Consider the following 27175-nt stretch of genomic DNA (forward strand, 5'->3'; position numbering starts at 1 on the left):
TGGAATTAAAATTAAATTAGTAAGAATGAAATTAGGGATAATGCAAAGTTCGTCAGCATTTCGTCAGCTTTGGCTAATGGTGATTGGTGAATTGCTAATCATATCTAATAATTGCAAAAACAATAGCATAATGGCAAGCCACAAGAGTCAAATGGAAAATTATAAATTGAGAAATAGACATGGTCAATTTACAACCTCAATTAAATTTGAGATAATTACTTAATATTGAATATTTTGTTATTTTACTTTTTAGAAAAGACATAAAAATTCATGACTATTTTGTTTTTGAACAAGATGAATTTCATTATGCAAAAATTTTACATAACAAAAAAAAAAAAAAGCATAAGACCGTTTAAGAAGGAACATTCAGCGTGCTGAAAAAAATAATAATTGTTTTTCTCGCAGAACTATGGGGATTGTACTTCGGGTTTAGGATTGCTTGGGATAAAGGTTATCAGATGGCTGTGTCGGTCTGCCCGCACCACAAGCATAGGCTGGTAGTATGACTGGTAGTATGAATTGTTCCGAACTCGCTCCAAAGCTCCTATTTGGCCAAGGCTGGTTACAAGAAAAGGTTGAGAAAGGACAAGCAAGGGCTAAGAAAAGCTTGAGAAAGCTAATAGAAAGAGAAGTTTACGGCTTGAGAAAGCTAATAGAAAGAGAAGTTTACGGCTTGAGAAAGCTAATAGCAATTCATTAGTTTACGCAAGGACAAAGACTAAGACGAACGTAACCATTGGAGTACTGAAGACCCTAGCTGACCAATCTAGGTTCAGATCATTCTTCTCCCTTTTCAGTTGCTGTAGGGGATTAAGCGTGAGAACGCCCGAATCTCTCATTGAGTAGCTTCTTCCACTGATTCAGTTAAGGGAAAATAGCCAATCACTCCTGTTGGTCAATCCCACCTTGCGACCTTCATCCGAATAAAGTAAACTCCCGTAATGTCTATATAGCAGCATCTCCCTAGCCGATTGATAGTAAAGGGTTTTCCTATTCAAGCTCAACTTGCCCACTTCCTTTCCAACTACCTTAGCCTCATCTCGGGAAGGGGGCTTGGTTTGATGTCTTTCCCTTTGCTTCTTCCTTTTGTTTGGCCTGCTTGGCCCGGTTGGTCTTACGTGTGTTATCTACTTTTAGGTAGAAAGAGAGTAGTCCGCCCCTTCTCTACGCATAGGAAATATCTTATCTACTCGGACATAACATCTTTTGGCTTGTTCTTAACCCGTTCCCGAGAGGCGCTCGGTCCTCGTCCAACATTGTTTTTTTACGCCTGGAGCTTAGCTTCTGTTTCTTTGGCGTGTAAAAAGTCCCACTAGGGCATCCGGTCTGTGTGCTAGCAGCCAACTCCGGCGTGTCAGCCTTGGAAGCGAGCGGCCGGGTGAACGAATCGCCAGCCTAACTCGCCATTCGGACTTTTTTTAGGAGAGAAACGGATTCTCCGAGCTTCTGGGCTCTGCTGACAGGAAATGAGGCGGAATTCCGCGTTGAACCTAGATTGGTCAGCTAGGGTCTTCAGTACTCCAATGGTTACGTTCGTCTTAGTCTTTGTCCTTGCGTAAACTAATGAATTGCTATTAGCTTTCTCAAGCCGTAAACTTCTCTTTCTATTAGCTTTCTCAAGCCGTAAACTTCTCTTTCTATTAGCTTTCTCAAGCTTTTCTTAGCCCTTGCTTGTCCTTTCTCAACCTTTTCTTGTAACCAGCCTTGGCCAAATAGGAGCTTTGGAGCGAGTTCGGAACAATTCATACTACCAGTCATACTACCAGCCTATGCTTGTGGTGCGGGCAGACCGACACAGACCTTCGGGTGCTGCTACCACAAATAGTCAAGACGAAAAGCGAGAACCTACTCGCGGTACATATTCTATATCTTATCTCTACCTACCCACCTGTGTCGGTTTCGGGTACAGGTACCCCTTTGTTGAAGGTCGTTCGAGCTTTTCCTGGGAGTATGGCATGGGTTACTTCAGCGCCGTAGCGCCTGGTACTCGAACATTGGCTCGAGACCCGTACATACTCAGCTGAAGAGTAAAATGCTTTCTCTAGCTCAGTCTGAAATCGACTCCTACTTTTATCTATATTCTATTTTAACAACTCGAGTATGAACACCGGCGCTTGCCACCTTCTGCTTGAACCCGACGATATTGCATATGTTCAACAAGGGAGAGTTTCCCACCAATCAATCCTTCTTGATCAGTTTTATTGACTGACATAAAGATGCTTTTTCACTCTAGCTAGGGATAAGAACTGGCTTTCCTTTTCTGTCAATCGAGGATAACTTCTTTTCTTACAGTAACCTTTCCCTATCCATGTGCGTGCATCTCTGTATCACAGAGCTTCCTTCGATTGCTGACTCTGCCAGGGCTGCCAGGAACCGCTTGGCAGAGTCAGCGATCGAAGGGCTCACTCTATGAAGAGTACATAGAATGAGTGGAAGCAACCAACAACGCGTGTAAGCTCTGAGCTTACAACAACAGAAGACAGAATCCCAAATTGATCTCAAACTATGCTTCTAAGTCAATAAAAACAATAAAAAAAGCCTGCTTCTTTCACGCACGGTAAAGCTATACGTGCAGGATAGGTGGTTGAGATCGTTTGCAAACCGTTTACTCTTACCTGTCTGGTTGAGATTCCCTTGCCCTATGCTTGCAGCTTTAGGCCTTATTTCGCCCTAGGTAATTACTTGGTCCCTAGCCCTTTTCCCTCGCTTTAGACCTGAACGCACAATGGGCTTGAAAAGCCTTATTGAGCTTAGGAACCCGGCCTGCCGGAACCCTATCTTTTGGCCGCCTATCCCGGTAATTTAGAGGTCTGAACATTGGTAATGGATAGAAGCGTGGCATGAGGAAGATGAATATAAGGAGGAGATTGAAAGCTATAGCTCGACGGAAAGGTTTTTACTTCTTATTTTACTTCTTCATGGATCTCATCCCTTCCTAGCAAATATAGCCAGAGACAACGAAGACAAGCAATCAAACTCCTGCGCTATCGTTGCTCAATCCGTTGCTTCTTCCCTCTGGATCTCGTGCCTTCCAGCCAAAGACCTTGATCAGCCAAAGACCTTGATTGGAATGCTGTTATTCCCCGCCAAAAGAAACCAAAAGATTCCTTGGTGAATCGGGCGAAAACTTGAACTACGCACATACATACTTCAGCAAAGGGAACCTCATTCCCCATGTCCGACTCCACCGATGCGGAAACGGTGTGACTTTCAACAAAACTAACCCTATGTCGGTCTGCTAAATCTGTAGACTGTAGCTATGGTTCTCCCAGCTCGCATTTCCTAATCCTAATATTCTTTACCAAATTCCCCTCAAGGGGTGCTGCAACGTAGCTTTCTGCTCTCTTCCTCTTTGCCATCGTGGGACTCGTCTATGATCCAGAGATCATAGTGATTTTGAGCACTCGTGAAGTCGTTCTTCCTTGACTCGAGCTAGCTTAATAGAATAGGGATAGAGAGCTACCCGGACTTTATATGCCATACTCTGCAATTGTATGAAACCTTAGGAGCTTTTACAATAAAGTAGCAGTCGTCGCCGTGCGCTCAACCGAGTGGTGGCTTTGCGTACCCGAGCCCGAACGGTAAGGGGCGCACAAAGAATGTCGTTGCGGGGGGATGCGATTCGCCAAGCTGGGGCAAACAAAGCCGTCCGGCCCTACCGGATTAGGAAGCTTAGAAGGTGCGAATCGTCTTAATTCTATAAAATAACAAAAAATGGGCATCTTCCAGGGCATTCTTTCACAAGCTATTCTTGCAACATCAACAGGAAAGATACAACACAGGCAAACCCCGCATCTCTGACTTTAAAGAGTCAATTGCCCATCATAGAAGTAGCTGACGGTAGTCCTGTGGGTGGATGTCAAGGAGAAGCTCTTTTTTATTACAAATTAATGCACGGCTCTTCCCCGTCACAAAGACTCCCCGCTGTCTTGTTGTCCCTCATACGCGTATCACACACGGGGACATTGGACGCCGGCAAAGATGCCTTAAAAAAAAGAAATATCTTGAAATGGTCATACAAACGTTCTATCTACCTGGGGCCTTTCTCATTCAGTGGTAAACCTTACAAACACTAGTTGCCTCAATGAATTGATATGCTTTTGCTTTTTGTGAGACCGGCGAATGCTGAATACGGAAGAATACACTTGTTTCAGTAAATGTCATCAAAATGATTATGGACGAGGGGGTTCAGCCGACATAGGTTCTATTGGCTTATTGAGGAATGTCGGGGATGTATAAATATGATTGGGAGGTTAGGTTGGTCTATGTTCTTTGTGGGGGGGAATAGAGTAGCAGATTGGATGGTGAATTATGTAGGACGATTACCTTTGGGTCATCACGAGTGTGTTGAACCTCCTATAGTGGTGTGTGTTTTCCTCGCATGACACGAGTCTCGTTGCAAGGTTTTTTTACCTCCCTGTTATAAAAAAAAAATCTAACCAGAAAGAAATCCAACCGGATTAATAACCGAATCAGGGATCAATGAATTTAACTGGTTGATTCAGATTGGTTAAATCGGATAATGTCATAAATAATATATTTTTTTAATTTAATTTAAATTATGAAATCGACTAAATTTTTAAATTTTATTTTATGTATATTTAAAATTAGATACTAAATACACTTTGTTTATATTGCAAAGGTAAATTAACTTTTTAATAATATTGATCGAAATATATAAATATTAAAAATGAAGACTCATCCCTAACAACGCCAGCTAGCCCTCACATTGCCCTCCACCAAGAAATCAACGGATAACAACAATAGTCTCCCAATTGGGAATCAATTCCCCTCCTTCGCCTCGTTATTATATGTACACCGTTATTAGTTATTGGCGATGGGATTATTGAACCTATGAAACCCTCTATGAACCTAAGAGAAAAAGGTTTGTTGACGATTTATTTTGTTGATAATAACCCCCTGAAACCTAACTTTACCTTTGCTCCCCAATTGATTGGGGACTAGAATCGACCATGGCAATCTACCTTTGATTGTCAAATTGTTAGGAAAAAATGTGGGGTATATAACCCTACGACTAAGAGCTCTTGAATTGTGGAAACCTAAGGGTGTTGTTGATATTATAGACTTAACATTTGGCTTTTATTTGGTCAAGTTCAAGAGCATGAGTGATTAGGAAAGAGTTATCTCAAAGGGTCATTGGTCTGTTAAAGGTCATTATCTAACGGTTAGGACTTGGTCCCCGGACTCTACTCCCCTTAATTCGATGATGTTTTTCGGTTTCCTAAACTCCCAATGCAATATTACGATGAAGCTTGTCTTATGGTCATTGCCAACACGAATGGGAAGGGAGTGCGTGTGGATAAAAACATAGCAAAGACTGAGAGAAGAATATTTGCCAGGGTTTGTGTGTAAGTGGATCTTACGAAGCCGCTCATTGCTCAATTTTGGGTGCATGGAAAGAATATCAGATTGAGTGCGACAGATTTTATGTTGCTTGCACAAACTACAGTTGTTATGGCCATTCTAAGGAAGTTTGTGTCCACCTTAGCATATTTTTTTGACAATCGATGGTTTGCGACTCGGGATGTTATGATGGAAAATGGGGAACCTTAGGTAATCAACATGTGGACAAACCTACATGAAGCCTAAGGCTGATATTGTAAAAAAATGTTGAGTATGGGCCATAGATGACAATTCAACAATGCAAACTTATTAACCATTTCAAGTAGCCTTTTTAAAACCTTTTAATAACTCAAGACGAGGCTCCTACCTCAATTGCTGACAAAGGGAAAGCTCCAATGGTTTTTGGCTTTAAATGGGGTAGCAAGAAGACTTCAATGGGCATCCATAAGGAGAATGTTTTCACGAATAGTAATAAAGAGAATACCACTTTTGGCTCGTCTACAAAGCAGGGTTCTCTTATGTTCCTATGCATGGTAGAGGAGGGGAGGAATGTAAGTTGGGTTGCCAAATATGCAACATGCCCTTCATGACCTAAGCACACATACTATCTTTGGTGATCTGTCAAATATTGCTGAGGATCGGGAGATGGTAGTTGACCTTCTAAAAACAGCTTTCTAACCCGGTGGGTTATAGTAAGAGGAGTCGAAATGATGTCGCTAAAGCTCCTTCTACTTCTTCGTCTGGCCGTGAACCCCTTGATGTTGATCCCAGTCCGATTGTATCTGGTGGCAATGCGAAATAAAATGAGCAGAAAATTGATAACATCGTTATGAAAGTTGAGAATGTTAAGCGAGCCTCAAGTCGCCCTATGTGTTCTTAGTTTTTTTCCCTCTTGGATTGGTTCTTTTCTCCCCTTTTTATGAATATAATTATTTGGAATTGTTTTGGAGCAAGTAGTAATGAGTTCATGAACTTCTTTGATTCGAATTGGAATTCTTTGAGCCCTATTTATGATAACTTGCGCCACTTTACGTCGATGGTCTCAGATTGGAAATGAAACTTGTTCGATAATATTTTTACAAGCAAAAAGCAGTTATACCGTCGGCTTGAAGGGTCAAATGCAGCTTGGGTCATCGGGTCACGCAGGGGCTGCTGCGGCTTGAACAAAAGAGATCTAGTTACTTTTATTCATGTAATCTTCATTCTCCCGCCTCCAAGTAGATCTAGTTAATTTTATTCAGACAAAACAAAAGATCAGTTGTCACCCACGAGAAGGAACAATACGGTAGATTTCAAGAAGCAAGACCTCAGTGACTCGGTGAAGAGATGATTAACATGGATGGAACTCTTGCCACCATCGTGAGGAAGACGTTTTCTCTTGATATTTATGTAATCTTCGTACATCTAGTGATAATATAGGTTGAAAGTGGTCGGAGATATGAAAGATTGAAGAGGAAGTCGAAAAGGAAATTGAAGAAGAAGATAACACGAGGGAGCTGTGAACAGCGGTTGGTTAAAGGTAAAATTGAGAGCCGATAAACACAAAATTGGTTGTTCCTTTTTTTTATATAGGCACTTATGAACAACATATTTATATTTGATATTCATCTCGTTTCTTGGCTTATTTTATGTTCTTAAAGCCTTCATTTTAACGTGAGGATGATAAGGTTGTTGAATGATTAACGAATTTCGCATATTTTTTTTTTTGGCACGATATTTTTTTGGAAAATTATTGTATTTGACACTTGAGTTTTTCTTTGTAATCAGAAATTTCATAATACTTGTTTTCCATATTTTATTTATGATATCTTAATTCATAATTATTTTACAAACACACAATTATTTATTTAATTAGACATAAGAAAGTTTCTAAGCTGATTTATCCTAAACTCTCTATTAACTATTATTATTGTTATTTATTAATAGGGGTTGAGAAAGTCAATATAAATGACTGGCTGACCAGGGCAACTACCAAGTGACATTTTTAATTGGGTCAACCAAACCAACCATGACCCAAACCACTCTTCAAGTAAGGGAAGTATAAAAAAAATGTGAGGTATGAACAATTTTATTTTAACGTATAAAATGATTTAACTTTACTTCTAACATTAACAGTGAAAAACAATTTTATCCATAACATTGATAAGTTAGATCAATTTCAGATAATATTATAAAACATAAATATTTTATTCATTATTTTGCACTATATATATATATATATTAATTTTATATCTAATCATATGTTTGTGATCTGTTACTAATGAGTAATAAAATGACGCACATGCGAGTTTTAGATGACAAGATTCATGACCGATAAGATAATTTGATGAATAATTTCTCCAACTGATCCAACTTGTCAATATTATGGATAAAATTATTATTGGACGCCAACATTAAGAGTAAAATTACACAATTTTAGAAATTAGAGATAAAATTGTTCACAATATAAACGTTATAAGTATTTTAACACCTTATCTTTTGAAAGAAAAAAAAACTCGGGTGATAATTTCTGACATAAAAACATGATTTACAAAGATAAACAACTGACAAGAAAATCATTTTTCTATAATTTATATCAAATATAATTATATGGGATATATATATAAAATAAGGGGTTAAGGTGCAAAAATACCCCTAACGTTTTGGGCCATGAATAATTTTACCCCTAACGTTGATAATTTGGGTCAATTTCAGTATTATTATAAAACAAATATATTTTTGTTCTTTATTTTGCATCAATTGCAATATCAATTCGTCCTTAAAAAAACAAATTTCATTTTTTTTGCTATTTACTAATAGAATTTGAGATTAATATTTATAAATTCGGTGAATTTTTTAAATTTTTTATCCAATTCGTACAAAATACAGTATATTTTTTACTTTTTTTTTAATATTTTTCCATATCTCATCATATGTTTGTGATTTGTTGCCGATAAAATGACGCACGTATGAAGTGTAGATGACAAGATTAATGACCGAGAAGACAGTTTGATGAATTATTTCTCAAATTGACCCAATTTATCAATATTAGAGATAAAATTGCTCTTAACTTCCAATATTAAGGATAAAATTGTACCATTTTAAACGTTAAAGGTAAAATTGCTCCTAATCCAAAACATTTGGGGTATTTTAGCACACACAAACCACCAAATTACCACACTGAAATAAAAGGGCCAAGGCCAACTGAGAATCGGTGAATCACGCGCGAAAGGCAGCGCGTGGGAAAGAATGGAAACTGACAAGCAGCCGTGTAATAAAAAGGTTAATAGTATATGATTGCAATGGTGGATGATGGAGCCCACATGAGAAGACACCTAATTTTGTTCCCTTTTAACTGAAATAACTTTTCGTACATAAGCGCGTGTTTTCCAATTGTTCAGTCAACCTTACCAATTATTACAAAAAAATCTTTTGATTTTATCCCCTAAATCTTGTTTAGGGAAAGCTCATTATAACAAAATTCATGTATTAATGGGCTTTCTATTTATTAACTTTTTAGTCATCTCAATTCAATGCATTTTATGCATAAAAAAAATTCAATGCATTTTATTTTTATTTTAATTTTTTTCCTTTTGGATATTGGTACAAAATAGCCTTATCATTCAAAAGTAATTTCATATTTTTTTGACAAAAATAATAATTTCATGTTTAATGTTATAAATAATAGGGTTAAGATGCAAAAATATCCTTACCATTTTGGATAAGGAGCAATTTTACTTTTAATGTATAAAATGGTGCAATTTTACCTCTAACGTTTGAAGTCAAAAGAAATTTTACCCCTATTAGGTTAATTTCAGATACTATTATAAAACACATATATTTTTGTTCTTTATTCTGTATCAATTGCATAACAATTTATTCTAAAAAAGAATTTCATATTTTTTATAATTTAATAATAGAATTGTAAATTAATATTTATAAATTCGGTGATTTTTTTGATTTTGTTTGTCTAATTTGTACAAAAAAACAGTATATTTTTTATTTTTTCACATCCCAACATATGTTTTTGATTTGTTACTGATAAAATTACGACAGTTTAATGAATTATTCCTCAAATTGATCCAAATTATCAATGTTAGGGGTAAAATTGCTCTCGGCTTCCAACGTTAGGGGTAAAATTACACAATTTTAAACGTTAGGGGTAAAATTGTTCATCACCCAAAACATTAAAGGTATTTTTGCACCTTAACCCTAAATAATATAACTTAAAGTGTAATATTAATAAGTTAAGCCAATTTTACATTCTTTCTTTCTTTGATCGTGAATTTCGTTAATTCATTCCATCTATATGATGCAATGGATTTGCGGAATGAAAAATGAGATACGTAAACTTTTATTGAGAAATAATTGAGGCAAAAAAAGTTGTACAATTTTCATTTTTATTAATAGAATTTAGTGGATCAAAATCATAATAGAATTTCTTCTGTTTATCAGTAAAATAGTATCGTGTGCGCCTCATTTTAATCAGATTTTTATTACATATTCTACATATATTAGACAAAGAAAATTTTGAAAAAACTAAATAAATTATTGAGGTTATATTTAATTCCCAAACTTATTCTAAAATTATAATAAATAAATAAATATAAAAGTTTTGGTCTGAACCAATTAATGCAAAATTAGTACAAAATATATATCAACATAATATTTGAATTTGTTTATAAGAATACCCAACAATATTTGAGTTTTTTTTAATCATGTGTGAAAATAATATAATATTTGATTTTTTCTATAAGAAAAACAAACAATATTTGAGTTTTTCTTTAATAACGTATGAAATTCATATATGTTATCAATGTTAAATCTTTAATTCATTATAATCTCTATTATTTTATAAATAAAAAATTTCTTTGTTGATAACGATTTGAGTATTTTATGTACTTTGTATCTTCGGTTTGTTAAAAAAAAATATTAATTTATTTTAACAATTTATCTAATCAATTGGTTTAAGGCTGATCAAATATTTTCTAAATAGATCCATTCATAGGTCGAGTTGGGTTATGCTTGAGCCGGATCGAGGGGAATGTTATATTCTTAATGTAAGTCCAGTCCAATTCACTGTTAATTTAGACGACTTCGTATCACATTGGATTTAGGTTTAAAAATAAAATCACAAATCCAAACTCAAATAACACACTTAATATATATATATATATATATATATATAATACTAACTAAGGTTGGTTGGGTGGTTAAGGTTTTAAGTCGCTTAAATTAGGTCTCAAGTTAGAGTCCTAGAGTATACAGAAAGCTTGAGAGAGAGGATTCACCTAGAGGGTATCTGACGAGTCTCGAACTGAGAAATCGGATAAATAAAAAAAAATATAATAATAAAAATAATAAAAAATATACTTAAAAATAAAAATAAATATTTAATATATAAATTTAATAATTAAATTGAGTTGGTTAAGATTGCCCGACCAAGTTCGCTCTAAATTTAGACGGGCTTCGATGGCCTGAGTCGAGCCATGTCTAAAGTAATTTTTTTAAGAGTCAATATCATAATTAAGTGCAAAATTACAACTAAATCATATCACCAAACTTAATTCTTAACATGTCATTATTCTATATATATTATGATTTTATACCATAATTTAAAAATTCTAGATTCCAATTCATAAATCATAAACTCTAGAAAATATATTATAGTCTTCTAATTTATAAATTACAATCCTTAAAATATATTAAAAATACTGATTTTACTAGTTTGATAAAATTATGACTTGATATAAATGTAAATAGTTTTTAAAAGATGAATTTTTTGTATAATTTTCTCTTTTTTTTAATCAAAGTCTCATTAATATGGACCTTGACGGATTGAACGGATGTACTAATCCATTAACAGATCTACTTCTCTAAATGATTTTTCTTCCAATTAAAATTTACTACACTTTTCTAGATTTTTTTTACTGCATACATTAAAACTCAAATTTAATTTCTTTAACTTCAACGATTTAAAACTCTTACGGGGTATTTGTTAGAAAAAATATAGGAGGTGGGATAGAGATAAAAAAAACACGAGATAAGTTATCTCATATTTGTTTGGGAGATAGAAGAGTGAGACAGATGGGGGATAAAACTCTTATCCCTCAAATTCTATACCCAAGAGGAGGGTGATATAAGGAGGTGGAATAAGCTCCTGCGATTTTAATAGGATGGAAATGTCTGTTTTATCACTCAAATTAATGTTATGTAGTTTAAATAAAGTTAAAATAGTAAAATGTATTATTTTATCTTTATCCCTATCTCATATATCAAACATTGAATAATAATTATCGACTACAATATTTTTATCCTTATCCCAACCATTTATCCTTATCTCTATCCCCTCAAATGCCAAATGCCCCGTAATAGTTAATTTTCTCTTAATTTTTTTTTTCATCACCAACCCAACCCAACTAAAAAGGAATGAATATTATGAAATATGACTGTAATTACAATTGCAATCCAGGTTGTATTATTGCATATTTTTAATTTTTTTTTTAATCTATCTCCTCCTCCATTGTATTTGGATTTTTGCTCTTTTCAAAAATTAAATGAACACACCAAACGCTGCATATACTTTTTAAATCTCTCTTCTTCCTCTTTAATTTATTTTTATTTAATTATAAATCTCTCTCCCTCTCACTCTCTCTGTATAAACTCAACAACAAGACAAAAAGCTTCTCTTTGATTTTCTCATCAGATCCCTCCTCCTCCTCCACCACCACCACAAATGGCCTCCACATGATCTTCCTCCGCCGCCCGCCGCTGCTGCTGCAATATCTATCTCCACCTAGGTTTTCCGTTCAATGAGGTGTAAAAAGCACCCCGCCGACCTCACTACAACTGTCGGTGTCTGCGCTTCTTGCCTCCGTGAACGTCTTCTTGCTATCGTTGTCGCACAGAATCATCCGCAACATCCTCAATTAGCTAGGCACCATTCAATCGCTGCTGCTGCCTTTGATGATAGCCGGAAGTCTGATGCTCAACAACCTCCTCCTCCTCCTCCTCCTCCACTTCTATTCCCTCGCTCTGTTTCTCCTTACGTTGCTCGTCGGAAATCCGACGGCGCATCTCAACATCATCACCTCCGATTCTACAGTACTCCTCAAGTTGGCCCGGGTTCTACCGGTGTAGCTGCTTTTAATAACTCAAGAACCTTCAGAAACAAACAAGGAAGGTTTTCTCTTTTGTCTAAGCTATTTAGGTCTAGATCCGAGAAGTTTAATCCCGATCCTTCTGCTTCTGCTCCTGGAATTCCTTCTCGTAATTCAACTGAGGCGGCATCGTCTTCGTCGCCTTCGTGGTTCTCTAACATGTTTTCTCCTCAACGGAAAAAGCATTCCACCGCAGAATACTCCGGTGTTGCAGGCCGTAAACCTCGTCGACGGATGGATCGAGGAATGTCGCCGGCTAGGGAGGCCGATTGCGAAGAGGATTTTCAAGATTGCGATCGGTCTCCATCGGGAAGTGGATCCTCGTCGGATTCATCTCACTGGTGGAAGAGGACACCGGTATCAACAACAAGTGCGGTGAGACGCGGGAAGGCAGGACATATGTCGGGATTAGCTTTTTGCTTGAGTCCTCTGGTGAGAGCGAGTCCTAACAGGCACTGGAATCAGAAAGGAGGTTTGCCTCCGGACATGGGATTTCCCGGCGACATTAGAGCACCAGGGAAGCCTCATTTGTCAACAGCGGCGTCATTTTGTGCGAATCGGTCGAGGAAGCTTTGCGATTTCGGAAGAGTCAATCACAACCGTTGAGGAAGCGATTAGTTGAAATTTGACCACGGTGGTGGTGGTGTCGAAGCCTTGAAGGTAATGGTAGTTGGTATTTAAATTACCGTTTTGCCCCTTCCAATTCGAAGTTTTATGACTCAACACAATGCGACTTTCCTCTCCCTTTCCTTTTTCTTTTAATTTATTTTCCTTTCGAAATATCTGATTAAAAAAAAAACAAATAGAAAATTCTACATAGGCCGAAAGAAAGAACTGAGGGGAAAAAAACACAAAGCAAAGGCCATAAGTTTTTTTTTTAATTTTTTTATTTTGGCGTGTACATCTACATTACAATGTTCGTGATTAGCACAAACAAAATATTTTTTTTGTTGTATAATTTGTGAATTTTTTTTTAATATTTTGGAAATTAAACCGAATATATAGTGAAAAATTTACATTGTTATCCTTTTTATATTACCTTCCTTTTTATATTTTGTTTTTCTATTATTTATGCATTTTGGTAGGAAAAACCCATGATAAATTAGTTATTTTAATAATGTAATTAGTCCTTACGTTTAAATTTATCACACTATATACTGATTATATCCGTCTCATTACACTAGCGAGTATATGTTTTGCATTCTATACCCGTTTCATTTAATTCATAGATACCCACAAATACTCTTACATGTTAAAAATCAATAAATAAAATAAAAAAAATTATAAATTTAATAAAGTAAAGTAACTTAGTGATATCACTTAACGGTCGAAGAACAAAAGGTTGGTATTCAAATCTCATATCTTACCTCTAAAACATAATAATATTTTTTAATATATAAAAGAGTTATGACGGATAATGGATACCAGATACTTTGAGAGGTATTCTCATATCCGTCTCATTAATTGATAATAGTTTTGATTGCATATCTGTTTCATACCCTTTTATACAGGGTATGAGTAGTCCTATTAAGATCGGATAGTGTTGGATACCCGTGGGTAGAGTATCCATTGCCATTCCTAATTTAGTCTTTAATGTTTGTTCAATTCAATCGTTTAGCTTTTTAGTTATAAGAGACTAACCATTGAACTTTTTAGCTTTAAGAGACTAACCATTGAATTGAACAACAGTGAAGGACTCAACTGTGTTATTAAAATACGAAGACTAAATAGTATGTCAACTAAAAATGTAAGGACCAATGAATTATTTATCCTTTTAATAATATAATTAATATTTTATATATTGGTTAAGAGAAAGAGAGGGAGTAGTTGGTAATTAGACATGTTTAGGAAAATAGGGTAATATTTAGAAAAATAGGGTAATATTAAATTATGTTTGTTTGTTCCTTCAAGGGAATTAAATAAGTTGGTTGGGTCATAAATAACGGGGGAGAGGGTAAATAATAAATAATGAATGGAATGTAGGGAAAATAGGAGTGGGAGGAATAGAAATGGTACCAATTGAATTGATGACTAGGTGGATTATGAGTCACTTCAAAGGAAGTTGTTTTGGGTTTGAAACTAAACACATATTTTATTTTGTTATAAACCATTTAGTAAGGTGATAATTCAAACTAATCTAGATATTTTAATCATAATTGCATTCTCATCTTTAAAATTGAGTTGATTAAATATCTTAACCACTGAAACACGTCGAGCTTGGTGGTTCGATCAGAGGTGAGATTGTTTCGGTTTAATTTGGAGATTTTAAAATCTTCAGGATTATATTTAATAAGAGTCAACGATTTAATTTGGTTTAGTTTTAAAGAAAAAGTCAACATTTCAATTCAGTTATTGGTGTATTTTGTCTAGTTTAAGAAATTTTAATATATTTACTCAATAATAGTGAATTTAAAAATCTCTCCATGCATGTAAATGTTACAATTCGGTTTAGTTTTAGAAAAGAGTTAACGATTCAATTTAAGTCTGAAAAAAATTCAAGTATTTGATCCGGTTATTGAATCTGCAAAATTTGTGCTCAGTCTTAAGTTAAAACACATTCTTCTAAGGAATAAGTGTAAAATTTGACCATAATGTTTTTTGAGAAGTGTAGATTTAGTCCTAATGTGTAAAATGATCTAAATTTAACCTTAACATTTTCAAGCAAGATTAATCTTAGTCTTACTTTACCAAAATTTTAAAAATACGGGTTGACTGTTATTTAACTGACACCAGACTTTCCATACATCCATTATGACTAAGATATTACTGTGTTATTAATAAATTTATAAAAAACCCTGTTAAAATACTAACAACCAAGTCCGCCACATATAAATTAATCATAATTTTTTGTCAAATTATTTAAAATATTTAATATGTTATTAATATAATTACAAATAACGAATAAAAAATTACGAAACTACTTTAGTTTATTAACAAACTTATTTGGAAGATCTGATGTGATAATTAAATAACAGTCAAACCATCATTTTTAAATTTTCAGTAACATATGGCTTAAATCGATTTTATTTGAAAACATTAAAGTTAAATCAACATAATTTCATACGTTAAGACTAAATTTATACTTCTTCATAAACGTTTTGATCCTTATCCCTTTTTCTAACTAAGCATATAGAGAAGCAAAGACCGATAAGGGAGACTAGATAGGGTTTGAACCTTGCTGTTCGATGAAAAATGTCGAAAAACTCTATAAAAATTATTTACGAAGCTTAATTTATTTATTTGTTTTTGTATAAAACACAATTTTTTTTACCAATTTGAATATTTACAAATCATCCAAGAACTCCCCCAAATACACTTATTAATGAACCCTAAATTAGTGATTAATAAAGAGGTAATGGAAGTAATGGTTGAGAATTAAGGGTTGTCTTGAATTAGAATCAATTTGATAGTAGGTGAAAAGAGAAGGATCCATTTCCATTTGTGGTGGGTGGTGGGAACCCCTTACCTTAATATATAGTGCAACTAATGTTATTAATGGTAGTGAGTGGCATTTGATGGTTTCTCCTTTTGTTCAAATTTTAAGTTTCATAAAGAAAAAAAGGGTTAATGGTTGGTACTATTTTAGAGATCATATCACCACTCTCAATTTGAATTTCTTAATTCTTTAAAGAATCCAATTTTATTTGCCAAAATGTAAAGTTTACATTGGGTTATAATTAATTAATTTCTATATTTTCCCATTTGGTTACAAGTTTATCTCTCAACTTTACCATTTGTTATGGGTAATTCATAACCAAATCAAAAGTTGAAGCTTAGAAATTAAATGTATACATTGAACCAAGTATAGAGTTCATTCTATTCTAATCAATGTATTGTTTTTTGGTTATAAAGGAAAGAAAAATACAAATAAAGAAAAAGTACAAAATAAGAGAATGGATAAAAGGAGATACCGGTTATGACTTTACTTATCTTTCTAAGGTCCCTAGAATGCAATTCCTTTATTACAGACCGTAATTAGCTCTAAGATTGACTGTGATGTTGTCAATATCTACAGTCTCCGGTATAGACATTCGAATTTAGACTCGCAGTATGAACCAAATAAGTGTTTGAACTTTTGAATGATTTAGTTCAATTAAGCAGAAGCATAAACAGAAGGGTCAAAAACTCAATTGGAAATGAATACTGAATTTATATTAAAGATGAAGAACAATTATCATAGATACAACCAACTCAAAATTCATAGAAAATCTAAAAAGCAGATAGAGACTAAGAGGATAAAAATCCCTTTTGGAACATGTCGACTCAAGCAGTCGTCTTGATGAGATTGGAGGAGGAGACCTAAGAATCCTTGAAGCGGAAATGGAGGAAGCTTTTTGATGCTTTAATGGTTGGTGGAGATATGAAGGATGAATTCTCAAGGGTTACAAAGCTTATGCAATTGGCAATGTATGCTCAATAATGAAATCTAAAATTATAGATAACTAGGTTAAAAACTATGAACTATTGATGGATAATTTACATGGTGAAATACAAGCCTTTTTATAGGCCAAAATAAACCTAAAATGCCTAAGTTAAAGTTACAGGTTTGAAAAGGATTTAACAGGCTCAATCCCACTAAAAAAGGGACTGAGCCAGTTGATGGGTGTCGAATCCACCAAAGATAAATGTAACTTTACTTGACCGAAATATGGATTTGTGATAGGGGTCAAAAACCCCTATCTTTTGGTACGATTTTAGGACGGGTTTTAGCGTTATTTAGTTAATAAGCGAGCAATTTTCGCATTTAAATGCTTTTGTGTGAGTTAGTTAGAAATTGGAAATGTTTTATTTACTTTTCGTTGTTTAGGCTCATTTTATAATCAATTTAGGCAAATACGGCCAAAATGGCATGCATATTATAATTCCGTTATCTTTTGAAGCTAATTGATCCGTCAAAAGTCGCACCAAACGAAGCGTTTGCTCAAAATAAGCGATTGGCGGGTCAATTTAGCCTTTGGACTAATGTTATTTGGAGTTTTTGTGCATGCGCAGGGATAAGTTCGGGCGAAAAACACATTGTTGGCATTCGGCAACCGTGCGGGGGCGTATCGGGCAAGACTGCTCGACGAGCTGGCCTATTTTAGGCCAGCTCGCCGAGCAGACCCTCAGAGGCCTGCTCAGGCGAGCAGGGAGCCTGCTCGCGACGAGTAGTGCCTGCTCGGTGAGCAGACCTGCGGGAATTGGTCAAAAAGACCAATTCCGCCCCCACGACTCCACGATCGGCCCCACGACTTCCTACCTGCATAAGGACACGAAATAGGTCATCAAAAGGGCCCGAGCCATGCCTATAAATAGGATTTTTCCAATGTAATTAAACATCTTTCATTATTTGTAAATTACTTTAGCTTTCCCCTTGAATTTCCTCTCCATCTCCTCCATCTTCTTCGACCTCCATTGAAGCTCCTTCAAAGCTGTTCTCGAGGAATATTCAAGGTCCGTCCTTAAGACCTAGGAAGCCGATTGCAGAGTAGACAGGTTCCTTGAAAGGGATTTTCGTATCTCCTTTTACCTTACTTTGTTTGTACTCTTTGATACAGTCTATGAATCATGGGCTAATTGTATCCTGTGACATTATCCTTCATCTTTAATAATATTTTAGCTCTTATTTTATTATATGCTTAATTGTTTAATCTTTGTCTTACGCTTTATTCAATTGGTTTAACTCATTCAAAAGCCCCAAAATCGAGTAGGCACATATTGTGAGCTGAATTTGACCTAGTCAGAGCCTAGGAGATTGACGACCTCTTAGTTGATTAAGCTCAAATTGCTGAGCCTTAGACCTAGTTTCAGCCTTACAAGGGAATCATGCACTAGGAACTTCAGGAGGGTAAGTAGGGTTAATCGCCTTGAATACAAGTGACTTAGATTAGTTTTTTAATCAATAGACCTAATAACCTAACTTTATTATTATCGTTCATACCATGTTCCTTCGGGTAATTGCATTAGTGAAAGATCAATTAGGAGTAGTTTAACTTAATTAGGAGTAGTTTAACTTAATTAGGCGTAGAATAACTTAGTTAGAACTAGTATAATTTAGCTAGGAGTAGTGTAATTCAACCTAGGAGTAGATTAACTTAAGAAAACAAACTCAAAACCCACAAAGCCTAGATAACACCTGAGACCAAGTAATTCGATACTTGTGGTAAATAAGTCTTGTGGATTCGATACATGGACTTTCCAGATTTATTACTTGATAACGACGGGGTACACTTATCCCTTAGTGAGTCTTCTTTACGGAAGGCGTATCAAGTTTTTGGCGCCGTTGCCGGGGATTTATTTCTTCTACAATATCGAACCAAAGGTCGATTTGTTAGTTTAGGCATTCATTGTAAATATCCTTTGTTTATAACATCTATACTTATTTATATACTTGTTTATATACTTAATTATATTCATACTTGCATATACAAATACTTATTGATATATTACTTCATTTCTGTAACATTACTTGTACTTATAAAAATCGTTCTTCCAGCAATTATGGACAACAGAGCTCCAAAACCGTCCATGAACAATCTCAACACGAATATGGATTTCCTTATGGCTTCGTACAGCCGTGATAGCCAAACAAGGACACCGTTTTGCGCAAGATGTGGCCAGAATCACCCCGGTGAGTTATGCCACGTCAACTACTACGTACCCAAAGGTGAGAATGTAAGTTACTTGGGTAATCGTCAAAGGTATAATTCTGAACCCCCAACTTACAACTTTTACGATCAAGAGCATACACGATATCCACCGGCGCCCTACATAGCACCCATGGATACCCTTCCATGTCCCCCTTCTAATTCTGATTTCTATGGCAGGCAAACAGTGTGTTCAGAAGGAATAATGACCCTCTTAAGAGAGATATCCGTCCGACTAGCAGCCAACGAGGAGGCATGTAGGGCCCTAAGCAACCAACTCGCCGCAATCAGACAGGAGGAAAGGGAATGCCAAGAGGCTTTCCTCTTACAAGAGGAAGCGGTTCAAGCCATCACCCTAAGGAGCGGCAAGGAAGTGGACACACTCGTGGCACCTCAATCGCAAACACAACGATCACCGCAGGTAAGTAGGGAACCGGAAGTGGTAAGCAACCCCGGTCCCGTATCTGAAACTCCAGCTCCTGAAGTAGCTGTAGAAAAAGTAGTTAGGCCTTATATACCAAAACTGCCATTCCCTCAGAAACAGAAAAAGGCCAACTTAGATAAGAAATTTGCTCGGTTTTCGAAAATCCTTAGTAGATTAGAAATCAATATTCCATTAATGGAAGCACTAGAGGAAATGCCGAACTATGCAAAATTTCTCAAAGACATGTTGTCGAAAAAGAAAAAGTTTGGGAAAAATGAGATAGTGGCTTTAATAGAACAATGCTCAGCCATAATCACTCATAAATTGCCCCCCAAGCTTAAAGATCAAGGGAGCTTTACCATCCCGTGTAGGATAGGCAACATGCACATAGATATGGCATTATGTGATTTAGGAGCAAGTATTAATCTTATGCCTTTATCAATTTCCAGGAAATTGGGACTTGGAGAGCCTAAACCAACAAACATGACACTGCAGCTAGCGGACAGGTCAATCGCACGACCTAGAGGCATAGTTGAAGATGTATTGGTGAAGGTGGACAAACTGATCTTCCCGGTCGATTTTGTGGTCCTCGACATGAAAGAAGATGACTCCGTCCCCATTCTTCTTGGAAGACCGTTCCTTGCAACCGGTAGGACATTGATAGACGTCCATGGAGGTAAATTGGTCCTAAGGGTGCAGGACGAAGAGGTAACATTTAATGTTTACGAGTCTATGAAATTTCCTCAAGAGCGTTCCAAAAGTTGTAATTTTGTGGATGCACTAATAGACGAATGCATTGAGGAAGTTGACCTTAACATAAGAAATACCTCTTTAGAACTCGGTCTATGTGGTGAGGAATGTGAAACCTCGAATGAACCATTTGAAGACCTCCCACCTGAAAAATGTTATTGGGTCAAGGGTCGAAAAGAGGACCTTGATCGTGAGATCAAACCTAAACCCAAAACCTCGCTAGAGGAGCCTCTAGAATTGGAGCTTAAGCCCTTGCCCAACAATCTGAAATATGTTTTTCTTCAACCTCCCACAGATTTACCCGTTATTATTTCTTCTTTGTTGACAGTTGAACAGGAAGAAAAATTGGTGGAGGTGCTGAAGCAGCATAAAGGGGCCTTTGGATGGTCAATCCACGACATCAAAGGCATCGACCCCAAAATCTGCACGCACAGAATTTTCCTTGAGGAAGAGATTAAGCCATCTGCCCAACCTCAACGACGGCTCAACCCTAATATGAAAGAGGTGGTAAAAGCCGAGGTTATAAAACTCCTCGACGCAGGTATCATCTTTCCAATTTCTGATAGCCAATGGGTAAGACCGGTTCAATGCGTGCCCAAAAAGGGGGGAACAACGGTAATGGAAAATGAAAAAGGGGAATTAATCCCAACTAGAAAGGTTACGGGTTGGCGTGTATGCATAGATTATAGGAAATTGAACGAGGCCACCCGTAAAGACCATTTTCCTTTACCATTTATTGATCAAATGTTGGAACGGTTGGCAGGGCACGAATTTTTCTGTACTCTAGATGGGCTATCCGGTTATATGCAAATTCCTGTGGACCATTTGGACCAAGAAAAAACCACATTCACTTGTCCCTATGGAACTTTCGCATATAGGCGGATGCCTTTCGGATTATGTAATGCCCCTGCCACGTTCCAACGCTTTATGATGGCTATGTTTTCTGACATGGTCGAAGAGTTCCTAGAAATTTTCATGGATGATTTTAATGTTGTAGGACCTACTTTCGACCAATGTCTTGAAAACTTGGACCGAGTCTTAGAACGTTGTGAAGACAAAAACTTGGCACTTAATTGGGAAAAGTGTCAGTTTATGGTCCAAAACTGCATAGTGTTAGGACACAAGGTGTCGGGAAAGGGGATCGAGGTCGATCCGGTAAAAATTGAGGTGATTGAAAAACTGACACCTCCTACTAGTGTAAAATTGGTTAGGAGCTTTTTAGTACATGCGAGGTTTTATAGACGGTTCATAAAAGACTTTTCAAAAATCACTAAACCCCTCACTCAATTATTACTGAAAGATGCTGATTTTAATTTCAATGAAGAATGTATGTCTGCATTTAAATTACTGAAAAAGAAATTAATCGAAGCACTTATTATGGTAAGCCCGGATTGGTCCCTTCCCTTTGAGTTAATGTGCGATGCCAGTGATCTGGCTGTAGGAGCCTGTCTTGGGCAGAGGGTGGATAAACTTTTTCGCCCAATCTTCTATGCTAGCAAAACCTTGAATGATGCACAGTAGAATTATTCAATAACTGAAAAGGAACTGCTAGCCGTAGTTTTTCCCTTTGACAAATTTAGATCTTATTTAGTGCTATCTAAGGTAATTGTTTTTACTGACCATGCAGCTCTGAGATATTTGATGAGCAAGCAAGATGCAAAACCTAGGCTGATTCGTTGGATCTTACTACTCCAAGAGTTTGACATCAAGATCAGAGACAAGAAAGGGGTGGAAAACGTAATAGCAGACCACCTATCCAGGTTAGAGTCAAACCAACAAGCCTTAGAACATGAGACAATCAAAGAGGTATTCCCGGACGAAACATTGTATTCGGTACGATCTCTCCCCTGGTTTGTAGATATCGCGAACTACAAAGTCGGTAACATTCTTCCCCCTGATTTAGATGCAAGCAAAAAACGTAAGTTTATGTTTGAGAACAAACAATATTTTTGGGAAGAACCATATCTGTTTCGATTCTGCACTGATGGCATAATTAGGAGATGTATACCTGAAGAGGAGGTAGATTCAGTGATTAATATGTGTCATTCTAGGGAACCAGGTGGCCATTTCGGGCCAGATAGGACAGTGGCAAAAATCCTCCAAAGTGGGTTTTAGTGGCGACAAATGCATAAAGATGTTAATAACTATATTAAATATTGTGATGCATGTCAGAGAGTAGGGAATATCTCTAGAAGGAATGAGATGCTTCAACAGGGCATACTTGTGTGTGAGCTATTTGATGTTTGGGGCATAGATTTCATGGGACCCTTCCCCATGTCCCACAACAACCAATACATTCTTGTGGCGGTTGACTATGTTTCCAAATGGGTAGAAGCAGAAGCTCTACCCACAAATGATGCTCGAATGGTGATGAGATTTTTGAAAAAGAATATTTTTACTAGATTCGGCACCCCCCGGACCATTATCAGTGATGGGGGGTCCCACTTCTGCAATAGACAATTTGACACGTTGCTCCAAAAGTATGGCGTAGCTCATAGGGTTGCAACACCCTACCACCCTCAGACGAGCGGTCAGGTAGAAGTGTCAAATAGAGAGCTAAAACGTATTCTTGAGAAAACAGTAGGAAATGCTAGAAAAGCCTGGAGCCTAAAGCTGGATGATGCCCTTTGGGCATACCGGACAGCTTTTAAGACTCCCATAGGAATGTCCCCCTATCGTTTAGTTTTCGGTAAATCTTGTCACCTACCTGTTGAATTAGAACATAAGGCATACTGGGCATTAAAATATCTAAATTTTGACCCTAAGCTTTCAGGTGAACTACGGTTAACTCAGCTGCACAAACTGGATGAGCTCCGGTACAATTCCTACGAGAACGCCAAGCTGTACAAAGAATGGACCAAAAGGGTGCATGATAGGAAAGTACAGAAGAAAACCTTTCAAATAGGCGATCAAGTACTTTTATACAACTCCCGATTGAGATTCTTCCCTGGCAAACTCAAAAGTAGATGGTACGGGCCATTCTCAGTCATCAACGCGCACCCCTCCGGAATGGTCGAAATTGAGGGGAAGAATGGGATCACCCAGAAAGTAAACGGGCACCGTCTTAAGATTTATCTTGGCAAAGATGATTCAAGTTCTGCGCCTGCAGACAATCACTTACCCCCCGACCGATCAGTAAGTTGTCTTCTCCACCCTAACTTTTTACACTTGTTCTTTATGATTTGTGATGCAATGTTGGAACTTATTGCATATTTTTAGTGTGAGGAGGAGGGGTAGACAAACTTACAAAAATTGTATAATTTTTAAATTTTTGTTGCGTCGTGTCTAGTTTAGTTTTGCGTTTTTCGGGTTTTATTTATGTTTTGCATGTTTATGACCTAAAACCGTGAACCTCCTTCGAATCTAAACTTCGTTATTTGTCCTTGAGGGCTGAGAACCGAATCTAAGATTGCATGACAACTAGTTTAGGTGTAGGACACAATCCTTGTATCTGTAAAAGCATGAGCTAAAGTTTGCATTTAGACCCTACTTTTGAAGAAATGCTAAAATCATTACTTAGGTAGATAACTTAAGAATTGAAGGCATGTGATGTTAAACTTGAGTTTGGGGAGAACTAGTAAACACAAAATTGAAACCCAAAGAATTGTGAGTTGAATTTGAGCCTAAGAGCGAACATCAAAAAGCTCTTTTTCTTGACATTTTAATGTGAATGCTTTGACTTGTGGAAAGATTACAGATTTTGCACCTAATGCTGTGTTAAACCTACATGCAATGATTTGAGATGATAAACGATGAATCAGCCTCATTAGAATTAACCCTTTTCTTTACCTTATTTTCTCGTTTTCAACCACTCTAGGAAGCCCCTTTGAGCCTGTATTTTTGTAGTTTGTAGAATTTTTCTTTCGTTCTAACCCTTATTTTTGCAAACTATCACTTAGTTTGTTACCTAACCCAAGTTTTTGCAAAGCTCAAATTGAGCCTTTGTTTTCTTCTAGCCTTTTTTCTTTATTTATGGCATTATAGTAGCAAGCCAAAAGGCTAAGAAGTGAATGAGCATCACTATCCCAAAAAGAAAAAAAAAAAGAAAAAGAGAAAACCAGAAAAAGAAAAGAAAAGAAAAGAGACGAACAAAAAGGGGAGAACTTCATTCCCCAGTTCTTAAAATAAAAAACGTCTCAAGAAAACGTTCTAAAAAGAGAATAGTGAATAAATAAAAAGCTCAGTCACTTCATACTCGCTAAAGCCATTTTAACTTTGTTTTTCTAGCGCTAGAACTATTAACCCTTGTTGTACCTTTAACCCTCTAACCACATTACAACCCCAATTCGAGGCTGTTTTTGATATCATCGGAGTCATATAGCATAGTAGAGGAACTCGGATGAACGTGCAAAATCAACATAATCCTAAGCAAGAACATAAGCCGAGAGTAAACACTTTAGCCGCCAAAATTGTGTGAAATGAGTGAACTACCTATGGTGAGGTGTTTTACTTAGCGATCCCCTCAAGCTCGTTTAATTGAACATGTGTCCTTTTTCTTAAAACATATGACCTATGATAATTGAAATGCGGCTTTTGGATATCGTGTCTCTACTTTGTATTTCCGAATGCATGTAATTACAGATGCTCGAAATTGTGTCAAGCACCTAGTCAAACCGGGAGGTTTTCTAGCTTGCTTGTGATTGCGGGTTTAGTTTTTTAGTTTACTTGGGGACAAGTAAAGTTTTAAGTGCGAGGAGGTTTGATAGGGGTCAAAAACCCCTATCTTTGGGTACGGTTTTAGGACGAGTTTTAGCGTTATTTAGTTAATAAGCGAGCAATTATCGCATTTAAATGCTTTTGTGTGAGTTAGTTAGAAATTGGAAATGTTTTATTTACTTTTCGTTGTTTAGGCTCATTTTATGATCAATTTAGGCAAATACGGCCAAAATGGCATGCATATTATAATTCCGTTATCTTTTGAAGCTAATTGATCCGTCAAAAGTCGCACCAAACGAAGCGTTTGCTCAAAATAAGCGATTGGCGGGTCAATTTAGCCTTTGGACTAATGTTATCTGGAGTTTTTGTGCATGCGCAGGGATAAGTGCGGGCGAAAAACACATTGTTGGCATTCGGCAACCGTGCGGGGGCGTATCGGGCAAGACTGCTCGACGAACTGGCCTATTTTAGGCCAGCTCGCAGCGAGCAGGCCCTCTGGAGGCCTACTCGGGCGAGCAGGGAGCCTGCTCGCGACGAGCAGTGCCTGCTCGCCGAGCAGCTCGCCCTGCTCGGCGAGCAGACCTGCGGGAATTAGTCAAAAAGACCAATTCCGCCCCCACGACTCCACGATCGGCCCCACGACTTCCTACCTGCATAAGGACACGAAATAGGTCATCAAAAGGGCCCGAGCCACGCCTATAAATAGGATTTTTCCAATGTAATTAAACATCTTTCATTATTTGTAAATTACTTTAGCTTTCCCCTTGAATTTCCTTTCCATCTCCTCCATCTTCTTCGACCTCCATTGAAGCTCCTTCAAAGCTGTTCTCGAGGAATATTCAAGGTCCGTCCTTAAGACCTAGGAAGCCGATTGCAGAGTAGACAGGTTCCTTGAAAGAGATTTTCGTATCTCCTTTTACCTTACTTTGTTTGTACTCTTTGATACAGTCTATGGATCCTAGGCTAATTGTATCCTGTGACATTATCCTTCATCTTTAATAATATTTTAGCTCTTATTTTGTTCTATGCTTAATTGTTTAATCTTTGTCTTACGCTTTATTCAATTGGTTTAACTCATTCAAAAGCCCCAAAATCGAGTAGGCACATATTGTGAGCTGAATGTGACCTAGTCAGAGCCTAGGAGATTGACGACCTCTTAGTTGATTAAGCCCAAATTGCTGAGCCTTAGACCTAGTTTCGGCCTTACAAGGGAATCACGCACTAGGAACTTCAGGAGGGTAAGTAGGGTTAATCGCCTTGAATACAAGTGACTTAGATTAGGTTTTTAATCAATAGACCTAATAACCTAACTTCATTATTATCGTTCATACCATGTTCCTTTGGGTAATTGCATTAGTGAAAGATCAATTAGGAGTAGTTTAACTTAATTAGGAGTAGTTTAACTTAATTAGGCGTAGAATAACTTAGTTAGAACTAGTATAATTTAGCTAGGAGTAGTGTAATTCAACCTAGGAGTAGATTAACTTAAGAAAACAAACTCAAAACCCACAAAGCCTAGATAACACCTGAGACCAAGTAATTCGATACTTGTGGTAAATAAGTCCTGTGGATTCGATACCTGGACTTTCCAGATTTATTACTTGATAACGATGGGGTACACTTATCCCTTAGTGAGTCTTCTTTACGGAAGGCGTATCAATTTGTAAAAAGGGTAAGCAAAGGTCGAACCCAAGGGAATATTACTGACTCAAAATAATAATGACTTGATAAATAAACAAAATAAACATGGGGTTTTGATTTGTGAGATTTAACCAATTGTGAAGAGAATTTCAAATAAAATAAAATCAGCAAGAGTAAATATGATTTTGTAAACAATGTTTGGAGAAATCCGATCAAGGGGGTTCACAGGTAGGTAATTCACTTAGTATCGATCATAGACAGATAAAATACAATCTTATACACATACCGAATCGGTTTGTAGTATTCTTCCTTAATATTAAACTAGTTAAGCACAGCAAATAACCAGTTCCTAATCAATAAATAATCCTGCCTCAGCGGTCAAGATTTAATCTATTGACAGCCTGATGAATTAGAAGAACCCGACCTTAGCCAACCGACACTTAGCGTCGACGATTTAGAAACTAAATTACTTGTTCATTCGACTCAAATACACCTAATTACTTTTGTATTAATGTCACATGAAAGACAATATCAGGTTGTCAAATCTGAATCTATTCTTTCAAATACAAAACTAA

General features: G+C 36.6%; 1 protein-coding gene across 1 annotated transcript; it reads left to right on the top strand.

The window, feature by feature from the left end:
• The first annotated feature begins 11906 nt into the window (after positions 1 to 11906).
• LOC136220974 (uncharacterized) lies at positions 11907 to 13555 on the top strand. Its single transcript, XM_066008846.1, has one exon. It carries the CDS (start codon positions 12156 to 12158, stop codon positions 13107 to 13109), a length of 954 nt encoding a protein of 317 aa, XP_065864918.1. The 5' UTR covers positions 11907 to 12155; the 3' UTR covers positions 13110 to 13555.
• The last annotated feature ends 13620 nt before the right edge of the window (positions 13556 to 27175 follow it).

Source organism: Euphorbia lathyris, chromosome 2, assembly GCF_963576675.1.
Source record: "Euphorbia lathyris chromosome 2, ddEupLath1.1, whole genome shotgun sequence".
NCBI lineage: Eukaryota > Viridiplantae > Streptophyta > Magnoliopsida > Malpighiales > Euphorbiaceae > Euphorbia > Euphorbia lathyris.

Bases quoted from the DNA above. Each gene is read 5' to 3' on its own strand.
- LOC136220974 (XM_066008846.1), top strand. From the start codon at position 12,156: ATGAGGTGTAAAAAGCACCCCGCCGACCTCACTACAACTGTCGGTGTC.